This window comes from Lissotriton vulgaris, chromosome 1_1 (assembly GCF_964263255.1).
Source record: "Lissotriton vulgaris chromosome 1_1, aLisVul1.2, whole genome shotgun sequence".
NCBI classification, from domain to species: Eukaryota; Metazoa; Chordata; class Amphibia; order Caudata; family Salamandridae; genus Lissotriton; species Lissotriton vulgaris.
Genome location: NC_141685.1, coordinates 581481511 through 581498583, shown reverse-complemented (window position 1 = coordinate 581498583; position 17073 = coordinate 581481511). Strand labels below are relative to the sequence as shown.

The window sequence follows — 17073 nt, the reverse complement described above, 5'->3', positions numbered from 1 at the left end:
TTTTGGAGTATTCTTTATGGCCAGTGTTGGTTTTCTAGATTACCCTCTGTCAGTATCTCCATATTTTGACCTTTTCGCAACTTTATATATATATAGATCTCCCAACATAAAAATTGCTCTTTGCATTTGTCTGCCTCAATTATCAGTCATTAGAGCTTTCCGTTCCTTTTGGTCCAGCATACAGTTTATGTGGCTTTATACCTTGGTGGCTTAATTTTCATCTAGTCCTTCAGGTTAATCAGCTATTACCCCCTTTCGAACCCCTGGAACAGGTCTCTTTGCAGATCCAAAATGATTCATTGTTTTTTGGGTGGTTATTGAACCTACTTGATATATTGGGGATCTCGGTGCCCTTCCGTATCGCTAGCCCGTCTGTCTTTCTGTCAGATGGACTTTTCCCCTCTTCTTTTCCGGATATTGTATACATTTTCTTTTTTCCAGGTGAGGGGGAATGAAATTACAAGGCAGATAAAAGCTCCTTTCGCACTTGACTCTCAGGGTAGAGAGGTCGAGCAGTCCGGCTTCTCCGGAGATAGTGTGTGTTGCAAAGACTTTGAACTCCACTATCAACCAACACACACAATAATCCACTATCCAGCCTAGTCCTTGTCTTAATGAAAGAGAAGTACTTTAATGTCATTGCAAAATGAATTCCTACTCCCAATATTGGGGCTCAGTACACAGTTTGATATTCCTGAGTCTCTCACCTCAGGGGCACTCCCAGGCCTGTAGTTAGTAAATGGGATATTAGTGCATAGGCAGTGTGAGGCACAGGTGTTTGTTCACCATGTGTCATTAGCCCATATGTCAGTTTGTACATACTCAAGCAAAAAGAGTTAATGCTAGTAATGTGCTATCTGTATGGCAGACTGGTCTTTAGAGTAAAAGATACAGTCTCAGCTTTTTATTTTGAGGCCTCATGTTTCCTTTTTCACAGGGGACACAGCTGTAGAACGTCTTGTGGGTACACTTAGATTGGCCTCTGTGGCGTCCTAGAAAGTATTAGGACTTTGGTTGGTGGCCATGCGGGGGCCATGTGGATGAGCAGTGTGGCAAACTTGCCAACGTGAACTTTTTCCTTGGCATTTGCATCTCAGTGCTTCCCGACCGCTTGACCAGCAGCAGCAGGACCAGTTGCACAGTATATTCAGGGGCGCTGACCAACCCTCTGTTTGACTTGAAAGTTTGCTTCAGGCAGTTTGCTGTATGGTTCGAATAGGGAGATTGCATGGCCTTATGAATTGTACAGCACTGGTTACACTCCAGATGGCTGGGGCCTTCTTCTGGGTGCACCATTTGACGGGAACACAACGGGGCTTCGTCTTCTGGACAATATGTCCTCCGGCAGGGTCAGTCACATCCTTTCCTTCTTCTGTCCAAGTAGGCAGGCATCGACATTCTAGGTAGACCCTCAGCTTCTCCAGGGGTAGTAAGCGCTATATAAATGCAATGACACTACAATACAATATCACTTTCTGGCTGTAGTGCGGGCACAGCCTTTGATGAAGGTGATGGCTCTCACTGCTGATGTCCTCACATCTTGAGGATATAAGTGTGGAAGAGTGGGGTGTGGTGTGGTGTGGTGTAATGAAGACTGCCGGTGAGTAACCGTTCTGTTGCATATTAAGGACTGCTATTTGGAAGGTACATGGGCTCTCACATTACTGCAGCAGGGATCTTGGATGGGCTGACATGCAATAAAGTGTTTTATAGCTGCTGATACGTTGTTTACTTTTTCATGTTATGTTTTCTCTTGCAACTATCTTTAACCTTGGCTGCTTCTTTATTCCTGTATTGAGTGTGCCCGTGAAGTTGTCTTAGGCAAGCCTTGCGCTGCAAATGACAATTTAAGGCAGCCAAAGACACTGTTTTTTGTAATTTATTCTATTTTGTTGTGTGCTTCTAAATGTAACAGGCCGCCATTTGCGTAGTATAGGACGCCCTCGAAAGCTTATCAGCTTCAGGAGGCGCCCGGGGTTGAATGTATATTGCTGTGCGTTGAACGTATGCCCGATAGACGATTGCTTGCAGGCGTGATGAGATATGGGCACGTGTGAATGGCGGAAGAATTGGTGCCAATCTGCTGCGGGCCTCTGTGCCAACTTGTATTCCTAACTTGGCAGCTCCCGGGGCCCGCCCTTGAGCAGCTGATGGCATTGCGATGTTTGCCGCTGGTACCTCACAGAGTGCCTTTGTCTTCCTTCCAGACCTTTGACGAGTGCGTGGCAGCTGGCGGCTCCGACTGCGCCCCGGAGAAGCTCTGGCTTCAGATCCCCTTCTTCTGCGGCCACAGCTCCGAGTGCTGGTAGGAAACTCGGCGCTTATCTTGCCATCGAGGCTGTTGTCGCCACGACCTGTGTTTAACAAGTCTAAATGTGTCCTGCCGCGTGAGACATTAAGAAAGAATGCCGGGCCTCGTATCGCAGCACGCAGCTAAGTGATTTCTGCCTTTTCATGTTATCTCCTCCGAGCACTTAAAGGATTTGTTCGCTTGTTCCAGTGAGCTGTGCATTTTAAATGGCATTTATTACTCATGCTGTAGGTCATGCTTGCAGTGCTGTGGGTCCATTAAAATCAAGCTGCAAATGTTCCAGATTTTGTCTAAGGTGCTTAGAGATGATGATTAATGTATTTAAACATTTTGAATTATGCCTCCTGTGCTGAATGTTTGCTGTTCCACAATTTCGGTTTAAGAAAAGGATAGTTACTATTACCCAGTGGCCATTGACACTATTCATAGCAGAGGGGGGACTTTTCTGTCCCATTTTAGGACTTGCTAGCTGCCCCATAGCTGCATGTTCTGCCTTTTTAACGAACATTTCTTAAAACTTCACCTGTTTGAAGGTGACCCCCACTAGAGGGCCCAGTCGACTATTTTGCATTCTGTACTTCCCTTGTTCATTAGGTTGTGCCCTGATTTTGAGGTGTAAAAATCACTTAACTGTTCCCTTCCTGCCTGTCCAAAACTTTTGGACACAATATACAGATATTGATGGTGCAAATCACATTCTTGCACTTGAGGTAACTTTATTTCTCCTTTTTGATTATTGTGATGGCCCCATGTCTCAGGTGAGTTGCTGTGGGCAACCTTTTCTCACTTGCCCAGAATCACAGAATGATGAAGCATCACTGCCGAGACTCGAACCTGGTTCCCCAGCTTCGGGGTCAACCAGTCTATCAGTTAGGCCACATCCTCATTATGGCAGTGTTGGTCCCCACTGCATCTAGAACACACGATGAGGTAAAGGTTGGATGAGGGACGTACTTCTTTTCTATAGAACAGGACAGACAGGACTGAGTTCTTCTAGTGTCATCACGATTTTCAATGTGATCGGTTTTTGCTAGTATATTCCGAAGGATCCGACAATTCCTCAGAGCTTATTGTGCCATTAGCGTGGCTCTCACTTGTTCAGTGCACATATACCATCATCCAGGTAGCATTCAAGGTGCCACAACCGGTCTGGCCAACAGGCTGATCTCAATATACTAGGTTGCAGCTAGTGCTCTGAGGGTGCTTATCAAGTTTAACAACACCATAGCATTTTGAGACTCCGTGGAGGTCCTTTCTTTCCCCTTAACTCTTTCTTTAATGTGAGCTCTTTAATGCAGCAAGCATTGATGGACCTACTGTTGGTGGCAACAGCAGCAGGAAGTGGCCAGAATGCTACTTCCATGTTTCGGCGCCAGCTTCGATCATCTGCTGACACAGAGGGAGAAGTCACTTGCAATCCCACACCTAAATACTTTGTTGGTTAATAAATCTGAGTACTGCCATACTGCGGGTGGTAGAAAGAAGTGAAGCAGTTGATGCTTATGAAAATAAGCAGACCGTAGCGTGTGAGTGAGTATCAGGCCCGGCTCTCCGTGTCCGACTGAAGGCTAAGTCCAGCTCTGGAATGCGACCAGGGATAGCAAGAGATGCCGGAGTAGTAGCAAGGGAGAATAGATGTCACCAGAGGAGGGGAGATAGCAAAACCTTTAAGGGGGCAAAAAGCCATTAAACAAAGGCCACAATGTGTAGACTTTATGGGGGAGAGAGAGCGAGACCACCTGGGAGAGAAAATGGCTAATGCAGTAATGTAAAGGCCATAGGTGAGATTAAGCTTGGATTGGGAAAGGCTACCAGGGTGGAAAGAAGAGTTTGAATGGTTGTAAATGACTTGGTGAACGGAAAGGAAGATCTGTCAGTGAGAGATGAAAACAGCCCAGGAGGCAGATATTCCAAGGTTGAATAGTGAACAGGCCAACTGTAGAAGTGGAGCTAATCAGTGGTGACCACCAAGTTAGTGAGGTTATCACCGCAGGAATGGGAGGCCTTTACAGGATATGACCAGTGTCTGCTATGAGAAGAGTCTATTAACTCAGAGATTACACCGAAGGAGAGGATGGATGAGGCCAGGCGCACACATAGCACTCCACAAAGCCCAAACTCTAATGAAAGCAGCAACATTCTGCCAGCCTCAGTCCCATCGGGGAGTGTCCGCCACGGTGAGCGCAGACAAGTTGCACTCCTCTGGCCCTCTACGCTCTTTCTTTATTGTTGCCATTCTCCCTGCACCATCACGTAGGGGCAGGCACGTCGCAGAAGTTCCTTTCTGTCGCAGAGGGATCCTACCCCAAGAAGAAAGATGGACACTTCTTCAGAAAGGTATTCCACCCTACCCACCCAACTGTTCTGCTGGCAGCCAGCGGATAACTATGTGGCTGACTGGAGGTAGTGAGAGAGCTAAGATTTCCTCCCCACCTGCTCAGTCACAGCGGTGTTCTCCATGTGAACCCTCCCTCAGCTCAAAGTGTCGGCAAATGGCATCTGTAACTTGCCGCGCATGGACAAAATAGACATAAACTGAACTGAACTGTCTGTCATGAATATTGATTAGTGGTGTTCCTTATGATGGCCCCCTGCAGGTCCTTACTCTCCTTAGTTAATAACAAATGCTTCCATCCCATACCTAGCCTGATGTAGAGACGAGCTGCAGAAATGTCCAGGAGGAGAGCAATAGATTATCCTCATCGCTGAATGCCACATGTTCCACAATATATGCTAAGTAGCATCTCATTGAAGTTTTTGCAAATAGTCTGAGGTCCTCATTACGAGGGCCATTTGTGATAATTATCACACACGATAATATTTGACACCGAGGTGTTAAGATTTTATTTTCAGTGTTAATTACAGCCTATAACAAGTTTTGGCTAACAAATGGGGCATAACATGCCGATTTTCTTGATTACTGCACCAAATCCATATGTACCAGTATTTTCCAGGCACATTTACTCAACTAAACTAAGTTCTGTAGGATGCGCTTGCACTGCTCCTGCTAATCAATCTGAGGATACTCATTTAATTTTGTGCCTCCAATTTCAAATTCTTTAACATTTGCAGAATGTTTTAACATTTTAAGTTGTACATGTTGCTTCTTTATTTTATTAATCTTTAAAAATGATTTAATTTTCGCAGCACTTTTACACCCCCTGAGTAGGCTTGGCGGATGCCTGGGGTCCCCCGCACCACATGCTAAGAACCACTGCTCTAGGTTTATAAATGTTTCTCGCCCTCTTGAAAAGCTAAACTACACTGAAAGCATTGTGATAGCAAGCTTTGGTGTTTATCCAGAATGCATCGCAGGTGCTTTTTGCGAAGAATGCATTTTGGTGAAGCTCTGAAACCTTCTCCCTCGCACAGCGATGTTTTTTTAAGACTGTACCTGGGTGCAATGTAAATGTACTCAATCTTTGTGGGATTGTCCTGTTTTTTTCAGGAATGTGGGCAGTAGATGGGCGCTGGAACAAGCCAAATACAACTTAGTAAATGAGTACTTTCTTGTCGGCGTCACGGAAGAGCTGGAAGATTTTGTCATGCTTTTAGAAGCCGCTTTGCCCCGTTTCTTTAGGGGTGCTACTGAACTCTACCGCTCCGGTAAGATTCATTTTCATTTATGTCCATTGCATTCGAGATGTATTAATTATTATCAAATGTCTCATTCAGCAATCATTGCCTCTTTTGTCCATCCTTTTCAGTCCTGTGTGATACTGAGTGACGTCACTTGCACCCCTTCCTTTAAGAGCACACAGTAGCGGCTCTTCAAGGGAGTGTGGTGGGGCGATGCAGGGGCAGGGTAGGGGGTAGTAAACTCCAGCATACGGCCAAAAGGAGTTAAGTAACTAAATAAATAAATAAAACAAATTACATCGCGCCCCCTGCAACGCCGATGTGTTTCAGCGCACGCAATGTAATTCGTTTTATTTATTTATTTATTTAGTTACTTAACTCCGTTCGGCCATATGTCGGAGTTTACTACCCCCCACCCAGCCCCTCCCCCACTCCGTCTCACCGCCCCGCAGCACTCCCTCGAGGAGCCGCTACTGATAGCATAAGACACATGTAGGGCTGGTTCAATAAAAATAGAAGCCAGTATGATTAACCTGATCAGTGGCCGCAGAGCATTACTGCAAAACACCCTTTTTTGTAGCTTCTCTTCCTGTTACTTTACCTTGGGTTGTAGCTGCTCTCTGAGTCCTGTGAAATTTGTTCTTGGTGCTTTATGTGAGGAGGAGTGAGTAATGCTGATAAGTCTCAATAACATCTGTAATTCGAGTTTATTTTGTGATTTGTGGCTTCTGCACAATGTCTGGTGCAGTACAGTGTCTCTGTAGTCCCAGAAATACTTTTATCCCAACAGCATAATGCACATTGCCATGAGCTCAAATGTAAATGGTCAACACAGGCCCAAATCAGTGTCTGAGACTGAGGTTACTGTACACTAACAAGAATTTAAAAAATAGTACAAAAATGTTTAATAACAGAAAATGTGTTCTTTTATATTAAGTTATGTTAATAAACTTTACAACTTGCATGCTCATTCTAGGGCAGAAAGGGAATGCTCTTTGGCCTGGAAGACCTTTAGAGCTGTAACTGAGGTAGAATAACCAGATCTTCAGATGTGTCCAGATCAGGCGAAGACAGCTGGTCTTGCATAATGAGAGTGGGAGTTTGTTCCAGGTATTTGCTGCTAGTGGGAGAAACACCAACCTCGTACTTTAGTCGTATAGAGAGAACCCAGACAAATCGGAGATTGTCTTCTTCGGTACTTCACATTCAGAAGTCGGGAGATCGTGGTTGCCCCTGGATGTTCCCCCATGGCCACTCTTTAGAGCATGTAAAAACATGGGAATTAAAATTGACAGTGCTCTGTCCATGAAACCCCAGATTCAGGCTCTGGTGGGCACCTGTTTTAGTCCGCTACGCACCCTGAAAACATTTCTACCGCTCCTTTCAATTAATACCAGGAAAACAGTGGTCCAGGCCCTGATCACTTCCAGACTCAATTATGGAAATGATTTATATTTCTGCCTGCTGGAATACTTCTTGAGCCGAATTGCAAGTGGTTCAAAATGCGTCTGCCAGACTCGTTCTCAATCACCCCCCTGGAAACTCACACCTACATGCTCTTCACTGGCTACCTGTGAAAAAGAGGATCCAATTCAAAGCACTGGTCCTAGTGCATAAAGCACTGCGTGGAAATGGAACTGTGTATCTTAGGAGGAGGCTGTCTATCTGTACCCCTCCCAGGACATTACAGTCTTCCTCTGGTCACCTCGCCACTATCCCTAAAATCCACCAGGTCCGAATCAAGGAAGATCTTTCTCTTTTCTTGGTGCTAAAGCTGGCACTTATGCTCACCTTGGAACTTTCAATTTTCAGGAAGAAATAAAAAACCTGGCTATTTAGCAAATGAAGTAACCTGTCCAGTTTTGGTGTGTAAAGAAATATTTAGTGCCGGGACACTCCTCCGAGTAGCCATGCGTTCTACAAATACCGTTAAAAAAACCAAAAACACAGCCAGCTTCTGAGAGGAAGAAAGAAAGAGTTGAGAAGGCAGGTGAAAGAAGACTGTTTGTTAATTACCGAGGCCTTCCTGAAGTGCTACGTGGGTATGACATAGGCGATTGCCTAATGTTCTTATCTGGATAGACAGCCAGTGTAAGTTGGGGCATAACCTAGTCAGCGATATTCGAGGGAAGGGGGGGGGGGGGGGTGGATCTCAAATTTCCAGAATAAAAAAAAACAGTGGGCTGAAGGGTGGAGGGGTGAGATGACCAAGGTTGGGGTGGACATGAGGAACAGGGTTAGTACTGAATTGCATTATGTAGGCCTCTGTCTTAAGTGGCACAGTGGGTGAAACACACTGGATTGAAATGCTACTCCAAGCAATTGCCACTGGTTAAACAATTTGCAGGCATTCATTCCATCACCTTTTGGGTGTTTGATTGCCAGGACTATGCCGGAAATCCTGAGGCAAGCACAGCTTTCTAAGCCTACTACTGGCAATGTTTGTGAACTCCAAAAAGTAGTAAATTTTCACTTATAGAAGTAATCTTCTAATGGATGAAGATTTACCAGTTTTTGGTAAACCAGTCACTAAAATTCAAATTCAAAGTTCTTTATTCAACTGTGTGAAATAGTCATAAAAGTGCAATAAAATACATATATATACAAGTCATATTTAAAAAAGTCAATACAACAGAAACAGATAATCACGGGAGAATATATGGTATCACGGTCAAATGTAAGTATACTATTTGTCAGAGACATATTTACGGGGGTAATATAGTTCGGCTGGGAGTTAGCCTTCCATGCTTTTTATGAATTTCAGGGCTGTTTTTAAAAAGTTGCATGTAAAGAAAGTGCTATCACAGTGCAGCATTTGGAGATATAGTAGTGCTGGCATTATTTGCACAAAGTTCAGTTTCTTAAGCAGAGGTTTTAAAAACATTTTCCGCGGTGTCGCATAATATGAGCATATGAATAAAAAGTGTGCCAGGTCTTGCGGAGACTTGTTGTCGCAGCCGCCAGTTGGCAACACTTGCCCTCTGTGGGCTCCACTCGGTACGGCTAGCATCAGGTGAAATAAACCAAAACGAAATCTGCTCAGCAAGAAGTGCTCATATCTGGAAATGGGCCAGGATAGGTATGGTTCAATTTGTATACATGTTTTGGTTAAAATATGTCTCATTACACTACCCTTCTTCAGTTCAATTTCTTCCCTAGCAAGCTGTCGGTTCAACAGGAAAGTGTCCTTTACATATGTTACATCGTGCTTGGATACATGCTGAGGTGTTAAAAAGAGATTCAGCCTGCCCAGATCTTGAAGGCAGTTTCTGATGTATTTTAGCCAGGGTATCTTGAATTTCCCTTCCCAGGTGAGTGCTTCAAGAAGGATGTTATGGGTTAATGGTATCTCGTCCTTCAGCCAGCATTTTAGCCAACAAAGCAGAGGATTTACAGCAAGCTTGTCCCCTAAGTGTGGTATGCCCAGTTCCTCATGAGTGGAGAAGTTAGCAGTACTTTTTGGTAGACACAGGACCCGTTTTAAAAAGTTATTTTCAGTGGTTGTAAGGGCGTCCACTAGGGCAAAGCCCCAAAGTTCACTTCCATACCAGTCACTATATAAATGTACGTTTTTGCTAAACAAAAAATACACGTCAAAATCTTCAAGCTAAATAAGAATGATGTGAAAAACCGACACAGACGTAACAAACCCAACTTTGGTCCCAAATTCTAATCCAAGATGCCTTTGGGGGTGTCTCACCCAAAAAACCTTCTCTGAACCGAAGTCCCTACCCATCCTACCTGAGCCTAGTGGTTCTCCCTGGGAACTCATGACTACAGTCAATTATACCACAACAGCCTGAAGCCTCTGCCCTAGGGTCACTTTTTAAAATGTATTTTTACTGCACACACTCTTCTTCATCTCTGCTATGAGAAGCCTTGAGGGTAGAGTTGTCAAATGGTGCATGTAAGCAGCGTTTCATGTTTTCAGTCCTTGCTTTTTACTTTTTTTTATATCAAGTGACTGATGTCCCCATGCACTCAGAATAAGTTGCAAATGGAGGTGGGAACACCAGCAAATTAATAGAGTGAGCCAAGGTTCTGAATTGGCTGTAAAAGTCCATGCACGAGTCAAGCCATGGAAACATTCATCATGTATCTCGTGCAACAAAAATAATTTGCAGTCCTTTTTCAAAATTCGAAAAAGTTTATTTCTTTAACATGTGGAAGGGTTTCACTTTAGTACATCAGAATATATCTCTGCGTAGGCAGAAAACATGAATGGATTTCCCTCAACGACAATGCCATTAGGGAACTAAGAGGCAAGTCAGTAATCATGTAAATCCTAAACGTTTCCTAGATTCTTATTATAGATAAAGCAACATTATAGTTCAATTGCACAATGCACATCCTGAACTCAAATATTTAAAAGTGCTCCCTTGCATGATAATAAAGAAAAATGAGCCTCTGTGAAATAAAATGCTTGCTTTAGATCACACAATTTGAACAATCAGGGAAGCTGGTATTTACTAATGGTTATCTGATTTCACATTTTGTAATTCAACCCCTAAGTTCTCTCACTCTTTTCTGTTTTACATCAACAGTCACTCTTTCTCTTTTATTCTTGGTGCAAAACGAGAAAACTCAACACAGACATAGCAGACTCTACTACTGGACCCCAGAACCAACTATCAAGCCAAGAATGCATGTATTTGGGGGGTATCACATCCCGAACAGACATCCCCTACCCCGAAAGACACGCCCTAGACTAAAAGGATCTACGAAGGAGAGTACTTTGAAGTGTCCTGATGAGGTGGATCAGTAATACATACACAGCCATCATTGATGTAATCCAGACAGCTGGCTACTAAGGCTCGAGTCCCTAATTTATGGGACAACCAAGCAAATACTTTATGAAAAAGTTTGCGAATACTGGATCAGAAAGTCGCCACAGTTGTGATTTGGTTAACAGATTGGTGTCCAGGATGAAGGCAAGATTTGTGGCCTGTTTGGTGGGCTGTGGGATGTCTCCCAGCTTCTTGAACCATCAGCCTTGTGCCGAACAGGAGGTGTAATGGCCAAATTACATAGCTGACATTTAATCAATGTTATTTAGGCAGTATGCACTCTGCATTATGCGTTATGCAAGATTAAAAGTTTTTTCATGTATCAATGAGGTTTTCTAAGGTGGCAATTATGAGCTGCATATGGTCTGATTAGTAGGAGATGATCTCAAAGCTTTATAATCAGATAATGTTGCAAGAGGTGACATTTAGAGATTAAAGAGGTTATGGCTCACAGAGAAACCCTGAGGAACAATGCAGTTCACCGTAGCAGGATCAGAAGCAAACAATTTAAGGAGGACTGATTGATCTTTCAGACAGAATGGACAGAAGGCCATCTTCTGTTACACTTAACACTATGGCTGCTAAGGCAATTCCCCTCCTGTGCTGGGAATTGCCATTTTGCTGGTGTCATGACGAGCTCAGCTCGTCATGAGCACAGCTCCAGGCTACCTCATGACGAGCTGAGCTCGTCATGAGCATGGAAGGGGTTAAGACTGGGCCTTTGTTTGCGCTCAGTTTTGCATCTCCATACTATAAACAAACCCTCAATTTTTACAACATCCTCAGTCACCTACAAAAGGCAAAACAAAGGTGTACTGCAGGCAGTAATTTCAGAACAGTTGCATGTTAGAACCGGGATCCCTAGTTGGCCGATGTAGGTACCTTAAGCCAAGTAGGCACCCTCGTTTCCACTTCAGGGAAAGGAAGAACACCTTCTCAGATAACTCCTGCTCACCCCCTTGGTAGCTTGGCACGAGCAGCCAAGCTTATCTTCAAGGAAAATGTGTAAAGTATTTGCAACCACACTCCCAGTGACCCAATGGTGACTCCACACGAGTTTCATATAAAAAAAAGTATACGTTTATATAAAAAGATATACGATAAGATGAGACCACACGATTAAAATCCAACATATGGGTATTTGTGATGTACCTCCTGGCCAGTTATTAGGTCAGCTAGCTCTTGTAAGTTCTGGTGGTATTAATGAGCACTTCTAGGTGATCCAATGCAGTCCTAATACAAAGCTATACAGTTTGTAATGCTAGAATTAGGCCCTTTACAATGTAAGAATAATGCAGTTTGTAATGCAAATGAATGCAATGGGTAATACAACCATCCTGCCGTTCGTTATGCAGAAATAATGCAGTGCGTAATGCAACAATCCAGTAGTTCGTTCTGCACACTAATGCAATGCTTAATACAACAATCAGGCAGTTTGTTATGCAGAATTAATGCAATGCTTAATGCACCACTCAGGTAGTTCATTCTGCAAATAAATGCAATGCGTAATAAACTCTGGAACCGATCACGGTGCTTCAGACGGTCTCTCCGCCCCTCTGACTGACTCGTGGTCAGTTTCCGTTACCATGTGCCCCCAACACAGATCTGGTGTAAACCACAGTGCAGCTCCCCGCTCTGGCCCCGGTACTGCCACTCCTTGGCACGTATGGGCCGCGACACGAGCTGAGAAAGAGGCTCGCTGCTGCCAGAAGGGGAGAGGCCGAGAGCTTCTTTCCCCGAACGCGCCCCCGCCCCAGGCACCGACACACATTACCTGGGGGTGCGACCTCGCTCTCCTCTCCGCCTCTTGCGACTTGGGTCTTCGATGTGGCTTGGTTGATTCCGGGCCAATAACGAAGATCTCCGGCTACAACAGGGCACACACACATAGTGTTTCTGAGACTCCCTTGAGCCTCTGGTGTGCACGGCAACAGGGCAATCCTCATGAAGGTCTCAGGCTGCACAAAGCACATGCACACAGCGTTGCTAAGACTCCCTTGAACTTCTGTTGCCCATGATCACAGGGCAATTCTTCGGAGGGTCAAAGGCTGCAAAAAGCACACGCACACAGCGTTGCTGAGACTCACTTGAACTTCTGGTGTGCACGGTCACTGGGCAAGCCTCGCGAAGGTCTCAGGTGGCAGGAAGCACATGCACACAGCATTGCTGAGACTAAATTGGACACCAGGTGCCCACGATCACAGGGCACGCCTTGCGAAGGTCTCAGGCTGCCAAAAAGCACAAGCACACAGCGTCGCTGAGACACTACTGGAAACTTTTGGGTTCCTGAGTTTCCACAACAGGGAGCCAGCTCACCTCGGGCCCTTGGGGTTGTTACTTCAGGACCCTGCACAGCAAAGTCCTTTCAAGCAGGGGGACACAGTACACAGCAAAGTCCCTGTGGTCTCTTTCTTGGTTAAAACAACAAACTGCAGGCCAGCCCCTGAACACACAGCAAGGGTCAGTCCTTTCCTTAAGTCTCTTCAGTTATTTCTTCCTTGGCAAAGGTTCCTCTTGACCACGAAGTAACTTCAGTCTTGTTCAAACTTGATCAATCCATTTCTCCAAAGTTCCGGGGCTTCAGCTCTCATAGTTCACCCCTTCGCTGTGGCGGCAATTCCGCCGCAGTGCTAGGGGGTAGGGGGGGGCCGCGCGGCGCGCTCCTGCTGGTGACGGAACCGGTCCGTCATCAGCCTCGGTAGCGCTGTGCTTATGACGGAGCGGTTCCGCCATGGCTCCGCCCGCTCAATAGAATGCCCAGCGCAGGCGGGACACACAATAATTATGGATTTGTTGTAAGCATGTTAAGCTAAGTTCAGAACAAGTCTGTGAGTGCCTACGGGAGATCAAAAGCTAGAGAAGGCAAGACAGACATTGTGTTCATAAAATGGGCGGGAAGATGCCTACCTTGCTTGCTCTTAGTCCTGTGCAAGGTTGTATGCATGAAGCAGTAAGCCAGAATACCATTGGAAGAGTGGGACGAGTGGGCTTTGCGAAAGAGCAGGGACAGGCCTAACGCATTGGTAGTTTATGAAAGGAACATGATTGTAACTATTAACTGAAATGAGCTGGCTGAGGATAGGAGATGGAGAAGGTCTAAGTTGGTCAATAAATAAGTAAAGAATGGAAGACGACAGATGATAGAAAGAGAACAACTTTAGCAGTCCAAAGCACTGCTAAAGTCGAAGGAGGGTAGACCGTAAGCCAGAAGTTCAACTCTAAAGATCGCATAGTCTAGAAAGATTACATGACCTGAATCTTAAAGTGACAGACAATGGACATATTTGCCAGAAGTGAAGGTTGAAAATTATGGTGTAAAATGCGGAGCATCGGGCAAGTAGGGCAAAACTCTTCAAAGAATGAACTTATGGAAGTTCAGGATAGCACAAGTGATTCCATAAAGATACTGAAAGGAGACATAATGATGGTCAAATATACTAATGTGTGTAAATATGACTGCTGTGGATAGGATCTGTGGCGCATGTAGTTGGATTCCTTTTCAAACGGTAGAATGGCCTATAAAATTAGAAAAATTCTGTGATCTCGAAAGAACAAAGACATTTAAGACGTGTTGTGTTTTTATTAAGGAATAAATATTGATTTGTCCTGGTCCTTGCCCTGGTCCAAACGGCACCAATTGATAAACAAGCATTTACAATGCAATGGTTTCGCCTTTGGAAAAGTTAGAGCTATTGGCATTGCTCATGACATTTCTTTTTTTTTTTACTTATAAACAAACAACATTGTTATTTACATTGCCAACAGCTCTCGCAGCCCACACAGCTCTCGCAGCCCACACAGCTCTCGCAGCCCACACAGCTCTCGCAGCCCATACTCGGGGTGACAAATGCAAAATGAACTACTGATGGACAGAATGCAGAACAATGTCATACATTCACCCCAGTACAGAGATCTGGGCCTAAATCCATCTTTTCTTTGCTCACCATGCCATTCCAGTTTGAACCCAGCCATAGGCAAATCAGTCTTGACCCTGCCCCCAATGGGAACAGTCCAGCCATAACTGCCAGGCCTGCACTGCTCGGCCTGGATTCAGCTTTGCTCCTTCTGGGATCAGAGAGTGGTCAGAAAGGTGTGGAGCCGATGCCTCAGAGAAGGATGGTGGCTTGTGTAAGGAGGGAACAGAGCAGAGCACTAGAAGTTTGTGTCTCTCACCTCACAGGCTGTGCAAGGAGCTGTTGGAGAAGCTGCACCTGGACATTGCCATGCTGAGTTTGATCTTCCGTAGTTTTGAGTTGACGTTGGCTCATTGGCTCTGGGACTTTTGGATACACCCGGTTTATTTCAGAATTGTGCTGGAGGGTACACGTGGTTGCCATGTTCATGAAGTGTCTAGGATTTCCCCTAATCTCTAGATGCAAACCCGATACGTGTTACCTACACATATTAGGGGATGCTGCAGACGATAGAGCAGCCCTCAGTAATGGTACCTCTGGTGCGCCTTTAGGCGTGTCTGCACTCCTCTCTTCGTTGTGCATGCAAGACCAGAAGATGCCACCAGTATAGGCACTGGCAGGTGCGTATTCCATATTCCTTAAACTTGGTTTTTAACCAACTCCGACGTGTCCTAGTATTCGTACATTTTGAATCTAGATTGAAGACTATTTGAAGGTACATTCTTTTCTTAACTTCTCTCTCACAAAACAAAGCTCGCTCTTACACAATACTTCTGAAATACCACATATCTTTATTAATACCTTCAAATGGCTCTCCAACGCACTAGGTCCAGCTAAAATCAATATTTTATGTTTTTGAAGAACTAATGTTATACCAGCGCTTAATTCCTGGCTTGCATATTTGTATGATGTGGCTCATTTTGAGAAAATGTCATATAAACTAAATGACCATTTACTTCGGTTTGATAATATATGGGGCCCTTCTTAGGTGTGTGGTGATTTTGACTCATTGTACTTCAGTGCCGATGGGTATGAATACAGGTTACGTCTGTTATATATTATTTGCATTTCATTTTCTCTTCCCTGTAATCATTCATTTAAAATTTAGAAATACAAAAAAATGTGCAGTCACAACACTCTATGCTCAAAAACAATGCAAACGTCGCACAAAATACAGCCACAGTGCTGGCGAAGTTATTTGAAAGAGTACATCGGCCACACCAATATCCCGCATACTCACAGTGCACACGAACGCCACACCCCACATACACACAGTGCACACAACCCCACACCCTGCATACTCACGGTGCACTGAACCCCACCACCCGCATACACATTGTGCACACAAACGCCCCACTGGCATACACACAGTGCACACAACCCCACACTCCATACACAGTGCACATAATCCCACACCCCGCATACTCACAGTGCACTGAACCCCACACCCTGCAAACACACAGTGCACATAACCCCACACTCTGCATACACACAGTGCACATAACCCCACACTCTGCATACACACAGTGCACACAACCCCACACCCTGCATACTCACAGTGCACTGAACCCCCACACCCCGTATACACACTGTGCACACAACCCCACACTATGCATACTCACAGTGCACACAACCCCACACCTCGATACACACAGAGCACAACTCACTGTCAGTATACATGCTGTGTCGCAGGGTATTCGATCTGCCCATGTGCCCCCAATCTATGCACTCAGACTGGCCACAGTCTTTCTGTCTCTTTCTCTGCCCCTCTGCCAGTTGCCTCTCGCATTATCTACGTGTCTGTCGGCCTGCATGGCAGCTTCCTGCCCACCATCTTGCCGGTGTAACACTTTGCTAAGGGAAGGCCCCGGGCTGCAAGTATGACTTCAGGGGCCAAGTGATTTAGGGTTCTGCGTCACGGAAGCATTAATAACCCTGTTTGCAAGGAGCCTCAACAAAGACTGCAGCCCTGACCCCATGTACCTAAGTGAAGGTCTCATTAGCAAAACAATGCACAGCTGATCCGCGCGCCTCTCCCGCCTCGGACATCTGAGGTAATGCTGGACACGAGCAGGCGTCGAGGAGGCCAAGAACTGCAGGGGTAAAGCAGAGTTCAAGTCCGGGGCTTGAAAACTGGGGTCACCTTTCCACAAACTAGTATGCGCGGTTTATTAATGGAGACAAAATACAGCCACTCAGCACCATCAGACATGTGTACTCTCCATGGCTAAGCGTCCAGCTATACAATTTATATAATCTTGGATTTTCCTATTTTTTTAAAAAAATGACAGCCCTCAAAGCCAAGAATGTTTGCGCTATAATAACCTACTTTACAGGCCAACAGCAACCACATGGATTTTCGGAACCCAGGTGGCTACATTTCAACAAGGCTACTTGTGAAATGAAGCCCTATTTGACACCAAACATCTGGGCTGTGGGAGCAGTGTGTGAGAGTCTGCCGGGCGCTATCCTGCAGCCCTCC

At 45.1% G+C, this 17073-nt stretch overlaps 1 protein-coding gene across 1 annotated transcript in view; it reads left to right on the top strand.

Annotated features, from left to right (window-relative positions):
- Positions 1-17073, top strand: part of HS2ST1 (heparan sulfate 2-O-sulfotransferase 1) — a 357064-nt gene that overhangs the window by 333665 nt on the left and 6326 nt on the right. Inside the window, exons 5-6 of the mRNA XM_086953973.1 lie at positions 2208-2305; positions 5760-5917. Coding sequence (XP_086810099.1) covers positions 2208-2305; positions 5760-5917 — 256 coding nt within the window. The remainder of the gene's footprint in view (positions 1-2207; positions 2306-5759; positions 5918-17073) is intronic.